The sequence below is a fragment of the Sphaerodactylus townsendi genome, linkage group LG03, assembly GCF_021028975.2.
Source record: "Sphaerodactylus townsendi isolate TG3544 linkage group LG03, MPM_Stown_v2.3, whole genome shotgun sequence".
Lineage (NCBI taxonomy): Eukaryota > Metazoa > Chordata > Lepidosauria > Squamata > Sphaerodactylidae > Sphaerodactylus > Sphaerodactylus townsendi.
The window spans coordinates 91,959,471-91,972,387 of record NC_059427.1 but is presented as its reverse complement, the minus strand read 5'-3'; the positions used below and the strand labels follow the sequence as shown (position 1 = coordinate 91,972,387).

At 39.2% G+C, this 12,917-nt stretch overlaps 1 protein-coding gene across 4 annotated transcripts in view; it reads right to left on the bottom strand.

Annotated features, from left to right (window-relative positions):
* Positions 1–12,917, bottom strand: part of ARHGAP26 (Rho GTPase activating protein 26) — a 380,547-nt gene that overhangs the window by 260,191 nt on the left and 107,439 nt on the right. For all 4 annotated transcript variants that reach the window (XM_048489629.1, XM_048489631.1, XM_048489630.1 and 1 more), the window contains 5 exons: positions 9,244–9,354; positions 6,313–6,417; positions 3,852–3,981; positions 3,536–3,636; positions 1,044–1,138 (listed from right to left, as the gene is read on the bottom strand). In XM_048489629.1, coding sequence (XP_048345586.1) covers positions 1,044–1,138; positions 3,536–3,636; positions 3,852–3,981; positions 6,313–6,417; positions 9,244–9,354 — 542 coding nt within the window. The remainder of the gene's footprint in view (positions 1–1,043; positions 1,139–3,535; positions 3,637–3,851; positions 3,982–6,312; positions 6,418–9,243; positions 9,355–12,917) is intronic.

Sequence of the window (12,917 nt, the reverse complement as noted above, 5' to 3'; positions counted from 1 at the left end):
CTCCCTTCTCAGGTTTGTGTGTGAGCGTATAACTGAATGCTACAGAAGTTTAAGAAACTACAAAATGGTTTCCTACATACTGGATCAACCTTATGAGACTGAAATGTGATAGACAAAGAAGCTTTGCCTGAAATAGTGTGTCTAGATATTAATTAAATTCACTCCATTCATGTTAATTATGCAAGACAAGCTTCTATCATGTCCTTTCTATTTCAGAATAATAGATTAATTCTGTGCACTTAGTTCAGACAATTTTTTTAATCAGTCAGCCACTTTAAAGCAAAATCTTTCCACCTAAGTCTCCAATATGCTCATATTAAGGGCCAAACAACATGTAGCAATTGTCTCTAGATTCAGGACCATGACATGTGAGGAAAGGGGGCTTCCATCTCTCCCCTTGAAGATGTTTGCCTTGGAGAGATCTTATAACCCTCTGGAAACATGTGGCCCGAAGCCCACTGGTACAGCATGTACAGCCCCCAATGAAGCACACAGAAATTCTCCAGGGTTGTTTCAGATCAAGAAGGTGGTGCAGATCAAAACTTTAAGCTCTCTCTACCTATCACTATCAAACAGAACCAAAGGTTGGAACATAACTTACAGGACTTAAAACTTTCCAGTGGATACCAGTTTGTTTCTGTTTGGCCCATAAACCAAAATATTTTCCTGAGGTCCTATTCTGACTACCTTTCCATTCAGACAAGCAGTTATGAGAGACAGTGCCTTCCCTGGCAGGCCTCAAACTCTGGAATGCTTCCTACACATATTCATCAGAAGCTACAAGTTACACTTGGGCACCAATAGCTTGTTTTATTTATTACATTCTTTCTCACAATGAATCATTTTAAACCATTTCTTGTTAGTTTAATTGGGGACATTTGTGTGGTGAACAGGTGGGATATAAGTAATTCTTTAATGTGTTAAGTAGCAGGTGACTTCTTTTAGTTTTCATTGGTTTTCAGTGAATGTGTGCAATTCCAAGGACAGAAATTTGTCCTCCTATGAGTAGCTGAGGTAAAGGCAAAAAGATGCACATAACTCACCTATCCACTGCTTCTACATCAAAGCAAAACCTTTTCTCTATGGAATCAGTTTTTCGACGCGTGCAAGATTTGAGGATAATGGCTTCATCTTCTCCCTGGCAGAAAAGCAACGATCAGGACATTATATATATATTTAAAATCACACTACAGTAAGGGCCTTGTTTTAAATCCCAATTCTATCAAATTTGTAAGTAATGAAGGTACTGACTCACGAAATCAAGCTTCAATATAGCCAGAAAATATCCTTTATAAAAATACTAATTTTTATTGTTAATATCCCTCAACCCTAGCACTGATGAAGTGGACTTTTGCCTAAGACAACTCATATTGCAATAAATTTGTTGAGTCTTTAAAAGTTCCATAAGATTTCTTAATTTATACTTATTTATTTGTTAAAACATTTATACCCCATCTTTCCTCACGGTTCAGTTAGCACGGTTTCTATTTGGAGAATCGGTCTTGTAAGTTTAACATTAATCTTTTGCAAAGTATTCTGAGCAGCACACACAATAGCCTGCAGCTGCAAACTACAGATATTTAAAGCCACTATAAGCTGCACTGTCTTTATTCAAGAAAAATATCATTTGTTTTTAAGCAACAGATTGGTCCTTCCATCCAACACGACCTGGTTGCAGTGGTATCCTACTGCAACACACCAAACTAAGATTTCTTTTTCTCAGCAGACTTTTCATTTCCTTCACTTTTGAACATTTCAGTGCCTTGCCCCCAGCTTTTCTGGAAGGCAGGTATCTTCACTAATTCCCAGTGGGTTTGCCCTTGTCAAACAGGAAAGATTGAGACAGTTGATCATGTATTTTACACTGTCTCAACTATAAATACATTCCCAACATATTACACCAATTTCAATTCCCCAGGAAGAGCAGAGCCAGTCCATAACTGACTCCTCCTTTTTGACTCCTCTAAAGAAATTACTGGTAACTTAACAAAATTTTATATAATGGCATGAGCAATAAGAAAGCAGATGGTTGAGTCCTCAAATAACTGACCCCTCTATTGTGAAATGCAAGTGAGAACTTTGAAATGTTGGAAGGTCATGGAACATAGAAGACTTCTTTGTTAATCTTTTATTGTACATTGTAGTTCTATTGCTTTTATCAATATTTTTGAACTGATTTTGCATCAAAAGAAACGGAACTGAAATTCCATTTGTTTTATCATTGACTTATCATAAGAGCAATATAATAAAAGGTAGAACAAATATAGAATCTTAGCAGCCCAATTCAAATGGGGGTGGGGCTGAAGCAACTCCTGGAAGCAGGATGGGGACATGCTGGTAGATTTGCCATCTCCTGGGCACTTACCCTGGGGAAGGGGCAAATATGGCAGTGGGTGGCCACTGTGGCCCTCCAAGGTGCCCAGAAATGGCACTGAGCACTGCCACCACCTCACTGACATAGCGGAAACACTGCCTCCAGTTAAGCCGCAGCCCGGGGCTCCAACTTACAACACCCTTCTGGGTGGCATAAGTCCATGTAGCCAATGGTGGCAGGGAGGGTTTTTTTAACTTGTTGCCCTTCCATGCTGCTGAAAAGACCTTTGAAGGTGCTGGTGTGGCACAGAAGCAGTGCTATCCCCATCCGCCAGTTAGTGTTATTCATTATAGTTACAGATCAGCCCATGATAAATATGGAAAATTAAATCTTCTCCAAAACATAGTTCTCATACATGGGCAATCACCATACATTCTATATAGTTGCTTAGAGTCAAGAGAAAAGGCAGGGTACAAATATTTTAATATAATAAATTCTGTAACATGTTCTGCAGCCTTCAAGTTCTTTATAGCAACTACCTGGAAACCAGAGCAATTACTGGAAAGAGTTGGTGAAGGCAGAGCCTCTAACCAACCAGCTGGTTCAAGCATTCTGTGACCCTGAAATACTGCAGGCAGAAAGGCAAAAATCAGCCTATTCCACTGAAGAAGTAGTATTTGTGAAGAGAACTGGATGCATGAAAAGCAGTAATTTACAGCTGAGGAATGACTTGACCCAGAAAGAGGAATGGGAAGAAAACTATTTTAAACAGCAGAGTTTCAGATCCTTATAGTAGGAGGAATGCCAATTCAAATGTAAATAAGCAAAATGCTGCAGGGCAAGACAGAGCGAATTGTAATGATTCACCTTTAACCAGTGAGCTCCAAGAGCACCTAGTACTATTGCCGAAGGCAAACTCCTGTGTTGCATGGATTAAGGGCAGCACAATCACCTGATTGCAGAAGGCATAACTTTGTTGAAATTTCTATTTTAATTGCCTGAGAGTTTTCCTGAGAAGCAGCCGTCTTTAAAAAAAAATTCATTTTCAGTGGGAAAAATAAGAATAAGGAGTTTAGAGGTATTATCTCTAAAGTCTTAGCCTTTAGAAATGATGGTAGCTAGTTTTGACCCTACTAAGCACTCTTGACAATCCAAGCTGGAATCCTATGAATATTAGGATGACCCGACCACAACTGTCCACATATATCAATTTCCACTTACCCCTTTCCCACCAGACTTCTGATCAAATGGCACCATAGTTATACGCTTAGAGTCACTCTGATAGGTACAGTAATGCTTCACCCATGATGTTCCAAAGTGACCTACAACATAATTGAAATGGTAAGATGTACACGCACAAAAATCATTAGTATCCAGTGATGACAATGCAAATCTGTTTTTTTTAATTAGGCAAAAGTTCACCTAACTTCACAAAGGCAAAATAAGGATTCCCCTTTCCCTCAGCTAACCGAGAATCCATCCCCAGGAGTATCTACTCTACTGTGGAGCTTCATGGTCTACGAATAAAAGCACTTACGCTTTTCTTGGACATATAGGTAACCCTCCATTGTGTACAGACTGATGTTTTTGTGCTCATGGGGATTTTCCTTCATCTTCTTCATCAAGGACTCGACCTCTGATCGTGTCCCTTCAAAACGGTTTCTTGTCTGTATTTAAAGGAGAGTGCAGAAAGGATGTTAGGTAGTCTCTGTCAACTCTTAAACTCCCAGGACTTTAAGAAGAATCTACTCCCTGCACTAAAATTAACAGCAGCTAACCATGTTCTTCTCTAACCTTAACCTATTCACTGGAAATCCTCAAAGCCAATTCTCACTGTTAGGGAATTTTCCAGTTGCAAGACCACAGTTAGGAAATTTCAGTAGCAAGACCAGTCAGGAAACAGAATAAAGAAGTAACGGCCGTAAAAGCGCCGTGGTTGCAATCTTATGGTAATCTTGTGACAGGCTGGCTTTTGATTTCTGCTGACTGTGCCATATTAACATCTATGGAGGTGTTTGCTAAAGTTCACTAATCCTTTTGCTGAATATGCTATATTGACATACATGGGACACGTATAACTGTGGGTGCTGATTGGAGATTGTGAGCCTTCCGGATCAACCAGGATTGGTCAGGAGGACAGGACAGTGAAGCCTTAAATTGAGCTGTGCTGTGACACAGACCCCAGAGACCGCATCCTAGGTGCGTTCTCTCCATGCCTGCAGACATGCTTTCCAAAATAAATCTAACTTGCTGCTAGCTGCCTTGTGTTGGATTTCGTGATTGGTAAGAAATTCCATAACATCATGGTAGGCTACAGCCAGCCCATGAAATAGTGCAGGCCAATGCTTAGATTCATGTAGCAGTTCTATAGTATAAACTGACATACAGAATTTCTAAGAATAAACACCCTTTTCTTGATTATAGCAACTGCATGAACCAGTTCATATCATCTGTGATTGACATACTATATATGACCAAACTAGGACTGCTGAAGAGAATCAGAAGTGGCACATGCAAGGATTTTTCTTAAGGAAGAAAAAGATTAATGAATTCAGTGATAAATATATGATAGAGGAAGGAAACTTTAAGAACCTAAGTTGCCTGCACCCAAGCATACTTTGCTGTGGCTCCTTCCTGGTAGAATGGCCTGCCAGATGAGGTCAAGAAAGCTTTTATATGCATGGAGATAGGGATATGGTAAAACAAAATTGTGCAACACGGCCCTTTTTAAAAGGAATAGGGCTGTAGTTAACTTCCTATGAAAAAATTAGATAACTTTCTTGCATCCTCCCCTTTCATACTGCATTGATCCATTTTTATTGCATGTTTCTTACATGCTTTATACTGGTCTTTACTGCATTGTTTTTATAATTCTACAATTCACGTTAAGTCTATTCAAGAAAGGTAGATGATAAATGACATAAAATATTTAATAACATAGAACTTCATTTTCTTTAAGGTGCAAATCCAAGATCATTCAAGAAACTGAAAACGGCTACAAATAAAATCAGATGACAAGCAAAATATTGTCTCAAAAAGAAGAAAGGAACAGGAACAGGAAGAATCCCAGGTTCTCTAGTAGTTTGGAGTCTCCCCTACCCTGCCTCCTCTCTTGTGGGAAGATGGGTGGTTGGGAAGAGAACAGTGCCAATATTCCACAGGTTTTAGGGCTGAACTCCACCCACCTTCAAATCTTGCCTGTGTATTTGCAGAACTCAGAGCATGTGACCGAAATCTGGAAAACTCTAAAGTGAACTACAGTAGCAAAACTTGCTCATAGTTACAATTTGTTTAACCATTCGACCAAATGACCTTTTTTGAAGGCCAGATAAAACTTTGAAAGAACGACTTCAAATTTTTAAAAAATGAACACCAAATTTTATGGCAATTGACAGCAAATGTAAACAATCCCAGAAGAACTTAACTGAAGCACATCAAACTATCCCAAATACTGTGTATAAAGTGCCAGCAGGTCACAGCTGACATAACAACCCAGTAGGGTTTTCAAAACGCAAGACTAACAGAGGTGATTTGCCATTGCCTTCCTCTGCATAGCGACCCTGTTATTCCTTGGTGGTTTCTTCTGAGATCCTCTGAGATCAGGCTAGCCAAATAGTATATTCCACTTTCAGAGTTAAGAAAAGGTATTATGCATAAAGAACAGAGAGCAAAGGTTGTCAACATCAACCTCTGAGACCAAAACTCATATGTTGTCACATTCTTGAAGAAGTAAAGAAAGTTTTTCAATACTTGAGGAAATAATGGTTCGCTTAAGTATGCTTGCAAATGGACATCTAGCACTTAAGATTCCTAAGACAAAAAGAAATACGCTGCTGTTTGCAGTGATTAGTAGGCTTACCATCAAACACATAAAAAGAATTGCTTACAGTTATACATGGTATTCCTTTCCACATGCATTTTCAAAAGCCCATAAAACATGGCTATCAGGTTTTCTATCTCCAGTAGAAAACCAGTAAAGGTTTTCACACAAGGCTTACATTTTGTATGCTGATTGTCAGCTCTGTCTTGAAATCACTGAAATCCTTTGCAAGTTCATAGCCATGATGGTAGAACGTGAATAGCCCTTGCAGAAAAGCCAGCAACTGCAACAGAAAAGGGGGTGGGGAAGATGGCGGAGTCAGGAGAGGTACACACTCTTGGTAGGTTCTGTTTAGCCTGCTAAAGTTATTCATGCAATGGCCTTAGACTGGAATAATTTTGCATAGGATTGCACTGTAAAACTGTATCCTATATACACTCACTTGGAAATGTTCCAGGGCATTCAGCAGCTTCTCTCTGTTCCATGGAGAGAACACATCTCACCGTGACATACCTCTGAAGACACCAGCCATAGATGTGGGTGAAACGTGATGAGCAAAAACCACAAACCACAGCTGTACGTCCCGGAAAAACCACAACAGCCCATATGTCACGTATGCAAATTATTTTTGATCCCCACCTTCTCTTGCTTATGATCTCTTGACCCATTTAAACAATTGTTTGACTCTGCTTTATACGTTTGCTAAACTACACACACAAATGCATGCTGATACAGAAAGAGAGAACATACTTTATGCACAGTACATTTCATAAACCAATTGCACCATTTATATTTAAACAATGATTGCATTGTTAGTGCCATCTGCAGGTACAAAACAGAAGCAACATAAAATTGTAAGATTCGTAACTTTGCTAATGAGCCACCGCAGACCTAAGGATTTTATTCCTTCAAAGCTACAAGAAGGAACAAAAGTTTTCTCCACCCCCAGCCTGTCATTTCAAATAAGAGGAAAAAAGTGCAAATGTATTGCTGTCCTAAGGCCTTGAAGTCACACAAGTTATTTCTGTTGAGAACAACAAAGGAACCAATTGGGGGGGGGGGGGAGGCTTCAAAGACACATTTTCATGGGACTACTTATAGAATCCCTAGCAAGTAAAATGAACAACAGGAATGGCCTTCAACTTCTGAAGAGCTGAGCTGCTTTGCCATAAATTCTGTTTACACCCTTTGCTTTTCCAGTGCATTCTCTGCACACTCAAAGTCATCAAATAAGCCCGTTCACCTCAACAGTGCACAAAAATAATTATACTTGGCCAGGGTCAACTTCAGGCAACGCCAGCTGGTGCTGATGCCACGATTGCAGTTCACTTTTTTATTTATTATTTCATTAAACAAATAAAACAGCTAGCAATAAGCACAATACAATATTGTAAACCCCACAAAAGTGAGGCACTAGAAGGTGCAATAGCCCAGGTTGTTTTTAATTCAGAGCAGTCTCAAGCAGGTGTATAGAAAGACAGCACAGAAGTCCGAAAAAGTAAATTCTGCGTTTGATATTTTTCACAGCATTATACTCAATGCATCTTTTTTTCTGCTTTTCAATGGGGGTTCACAGCTACTGGATTTCAGAGACTATGAATACCGTTTTGATTCCCTCAAGGAAGGAAAGACATCCACATTCAGTCACCACAACAAGACAGAGTTTGATTGAAGGTTTCTGAAAGCAGGAAGCCTGAATCACTTTTTGCATGGGGAGGAGGGGAGGAGGAATGGAATACAGTCTGGCAACAAGCTGAGCTTGTGCCTATCACAAAGAGAAAGTTGATGTAGCCTTTTGTGGAGGAAATTTCATTATTCTGCTCAAACATAAAATTCACTCTCAGAAGGAAGACAGATGGAGAATGAGAAAGACAGGATAAACATAAAACCAGTGGTCCTTAACATTTCATCTACAACAGCCACCCAAACTACACAATATTTTAATAAAATGCCCCCAGTGTACTTATTAAAATATTCATATACCAGCTTTTCAAACCAACCATGATTGTTCAAGACACTACTCCCCCCCCCCAAAAAAAAACAGGTACCAATTTAAATAATTAAAACTCTGTAATGTTAGGTCTGAGTCCTGCCATTTTTCAACAGGTCTGGGGGAGATTATTCTCAGCGTAGGCAAAATGCAACAATTCTCTTCCACTTTCTGTCATGGCAAAGGGACAAAAGGAGCTGCTTTGGTTCTAAAAATTTCCTGTGGAGCGTGATTGCACTGGGCCTGGGAGGCATGGGCTAGTGAGGGCAGAGGCTCCAAACAAGCTGGGCAGGGGGTAGGGTTCCATTCCCCTTCCTTACCTAATCAAGGTTCAAGCACAACTACAATAACCCTATTCTTCAGGCAGCTCACTGGTAACCTCCCTGCATCAGAATTGCTTCACTCCCAGATTCCCATGCAGCTGTTCCTTCACACTGGCTAGGTCAGCTGCCAAATCGCTCAATCCCATGCTGTCACCTAACATCTCTGAACTACAAGCCTAACTTCTTCCATCTGTAACTGGTCCTGCCCCTCTGCCACAGGTGCTCAATCAACCACTCTGGTTCCTTTGAAATGACACAAATTCCTGGATATTAGACGCAGTGTACCTAGCAGCCAAGGAAAAAGCAGCAGATGAAATCAGAGTATGGAAGATAAATGGGTAAATGTATGCAAAGTAATAAGGAAGACAATTTCTCCCTTTCTTCTTTCCTCGTTTTATTCTGTTTTTCAAGCCCTTCAGCTAATTTGATTGTGGGTGTCAGTGGCTATTAATTGAGGATGTAAAATGTTCATTAAAACAACTTTCATTGTGAGAAACTTATGCTATAGACTAGAAATTGCAAGAGTTGTTTTGAATTGAAAACAGAGGATAGAGATAAAGGAATGAAAGGTATGAATTAGAATCTATATGATAGGTAGCTGAAATTATTTATATAACATATATGTAATATACTAACAAACTGATGAACAATTTCTAAAAAATACACGAATCTACCAATGTCTGGGAACTGGTTGACTAGGACAAATGACTTCTAGCTATCTCAGTTTCACCTTCCATATTACACAACAGATCACAAAAGAAGAACAATACTTTATAAACTGTGAATGTTTACTTACAGGTTCCACAAATTCAAACATCTTCCTCTCTTGAACTTCCTGAACTTTAAAAACATACTCCAGAGAGACTTCATAGAAATGCTGCCGAACCAGGTCCACCTGGTTGTCCGCCTGTCATTTATCATGGGAATTAAACATACAAATAAGCTACTGAAATAGATACACTTGGCTATTTGTTTTTGCAAACACTTTTTATAAATGCAAGTAACATATCAGGTTCTTAAAGATCATTGACCGTTTCCAACTGCATCATCAGTTTCCCTGGAAGTAGAAACAGAACAGTGGATTTCATAATGTTCCAAGAAACCCTGAGATTCCCTTCTCAGGGGGCTGATCTCAATAAGATCAGTAATTAAGGATACACTTTCCTTGAAGACATTAACCACTATTTCCCATATTCCCCTGAAATGAACCACCACAAGAGAGTGACGGATGCCTTAGATCATCACAGTTATATCCAAAAGTCTTGCCAAAGCTCTTACACAATCAAAGTGTGAACTGAACTAGGACACACCACAGAATCTTTTTGTCGGCATTGGATCTAGAGTACTGACTAGCTTATTCTTGTATAAATAGCTGATTTGTGATATACTTGTATATTTTATGTTTTGTCATTTGAAATGTAATGGAAATGTAAAAGAATTATATAGTACAATAAGTTCTTTCTTTTGCACTCCAGTTAGAGGCTTATTATTGTCAGCAATAAGCTATAGCCCTGTGGTACAACTTTTGTTTTCTTTACACTTCCCAATAGCATTATGACAATGTGCATGGCAAAATGGGGTATTTTTAAAGTTTTTTTTTTCCAAGCATATGCAAATGCTGTTCAGAACTGAGCTAAATTCATAGGTTAACCCATCACCACTAATCATTTTCTCAACAGAAAACTCTAATTTCCAAGAACATAAGAAATTCAGCGTGGTCAGAGGAGACCAGCATGGAAACTACAGTCAGCGAAGCATGGAAAATGTGACATAACTACTAGTGGCCTAACTAGAAACTAAACAGAATTCAGAAACAAAACACACTTCCACCCTCTTCCATTACCATAGATGAGATATATATGGATATTATAAAATTCCAGATGTTTGGATAGAAGTAGTAAGCGAGTGCAACAGTTAACATTTCCCAACACATGAACTATTGTGTGTGACTGAGCCAGATACCCATGAGGCAGCTGTATGTTACTAATGGAGCACAGCATTCACTCATCTAAAATTACCTCAAACAGAAAACCATTCCACATGCATCTGTCACTCTACTGGCATGGTTCCCCTTCTGAAATATTAACTTAATAGCTAAAACTGGAGATATTTCACGCCCGAGAACATGTGCCTTCTTGCTCCCAGGAGGAGGATGCAAAATTTAGATGCCTTGTTCCAAATTTCAGCATCTAACCAAAGTGACAGACATCCAATGATGTCACAAAGATTTTGCTGCAGAACGGCATGTATCTGTCCAAAAAAGTTAAAAAGCCAGCAAATGGTCTGCACCTTTGGAGACAGACAGGCTTAATGACTAAATACCAGACTGACAGTCTGTATCAAGAAACATGAACTTCTCAAGCACACCAAAATATTTCTTCTAAAAATAACCAGAAGAAAAGTTAAATAAGAAAGATGTCCACAAGGTGGCATCAGATGATCTACTGAAAAAAAAAACTGGCTGGTTAGGTCAAATCAATTTGAGAATTTCAGCACTGCCTTTTTGCCCTTCTTACAGCTTTAGGATTGCCCAAATAGAACCGCTGCAGCAATGGCAGAATTCACAGCTGGCAAAATTCCTAGAGGAATAAGAGATCATTGACACCTAGATGTAGAGCTCTCCCACAATCTAATGCTTTTTATCACAGCCTTCAGCCTCCTTCTTCTTCCATTGCTTTTCCTTCCCTTATCCTTCAGCTACCCTGCCTCTAGGCCTTCTGTTCCTTAGCTTCCATTCCTTCTGTGTCCTTAACCTAGCTACTTTTTGAATCCTTAGCCTGCCCCACAGTATTTTACTTCTTTCTCCCCTGCAGAGATATTCATTCCAGCAAAATTACCACTATTCCTTCCCATTGAAGATGGAATGTGAACATTTTGCTGAGAAATCCAAATCTTGGCTATATTCCTTAACTTTGAATCAATCTGCATTACAGTTTCCACATAAGAGCAATTCAAATTATTTAGTGGTCCTTCTCGTAATGTCACTATAATTGTAATGCCTTTAGGCCTGTTATCTGCTATAGGTTGAAAAGTTTAGAAAAGCCTCTTTTCTACTGGCACAACCGCATTTTCTGTAACATTCCTCCCACTTCAATGTTCTGCAAGACTAAACACAGGATTCATTAAGCAGGTCAGACTGCAGACTGCTTTCATCACAGGCAGGCTGCTTGATACAAATTCTGTGTGTCATTATATAACCAGTTTCATCCTCATCATGTGCCCTGTTTTATGGCAAAGGCTAGTACTGCAATACAGACCCTCCATATTATCAGAAATAAAACAAATGATAATCAGCATGTTACAGTGGTGGTGTGGAAAAACACACCATGAACATGCTGTTTATGGTAGTACAAACATAATAAAGTAATGTGTAGACCCTCAGAAAGAAGAAAAATAATGGACCTTCTCAAAAATATGATTTGTATTACTCCCATGGCCAACTTTTTAAATAAATCTCTATGTGAGGAAAAAGCCTAAGATGACTGTGTGTGTGTGCACGCTCCAATTCATGGTGACACAATGAACTAATGTCTTCCAAAATGTCCTACCATTAACAGCCCTGCTCATGTCTTTCAGACTGAAGCCGTTGTTTCCTTGATTGAGTCAATCCATCGCATGTTGGGTCTTCTCTTTTCCTGCTGCCATCTTTTCCTAGCATTATTGTCTTTTCCGGTGACTCTTGATTTCTCATAACGAAACCAAGGGATGATAGCTTCAGTTTAGTTATTTTAGTTTTTTGAGATGGTTCAAGTTTGATTTGATCCTTGTCTTTCTGGGGGTCCACTGTATCCATACAAACAGGACCACATTTCAGAAGGAACTACTTTCTTCCTCTTAGCTTCCTTCAATGACCAACTTTCACAACCAAACGTAGTATTCGGGGATATTATAGCATGAATTAATTTGATCTTGGTGATGAGCACAAACCCTTACACTTAAGATTTTTTTTCCTAACTTTTCATGGCTGTCCTTCCCAGTCTCAGTATCCTTCTGATTTCTTGGTTGCCATCTCCTTTTGATTGCTAATGGAAACAAGGAACAGAAATCCCTGAAGAATTTCAATTTCTTCATTGTCAGCTTTAAAGTTGTGTAATTCCTCTGCAGTCATTACTTTCGTCTTCTTGAAATTCAGCTGTAATCCTGCTTTTGCCCTTTCTGTTTTAACCTTCATCAGTAGATGTTTCAAGTCTCTGCTATTTTCTGCCATTAATATAGTGTCATCTGAATGTCTCAAATGGTTAATGTTCTTTCCACCAATTTTCACTCCTACTTCATCTAAATATAATCCAGCTTTCCTATGTTTTGCATATACAGATAAGAAGATAAAATAATAACACCCTGGCCAATGGGAAGCCATTAAGAACATAAGAAGAATATAAGAACAAGCCAGCTGGATCAGACCAGAGTCCATCTAGTCCAGCTCTCTGCTACTCGCAGTGGCCCACCAGGTGCCTTTGGGAGCTCACATGC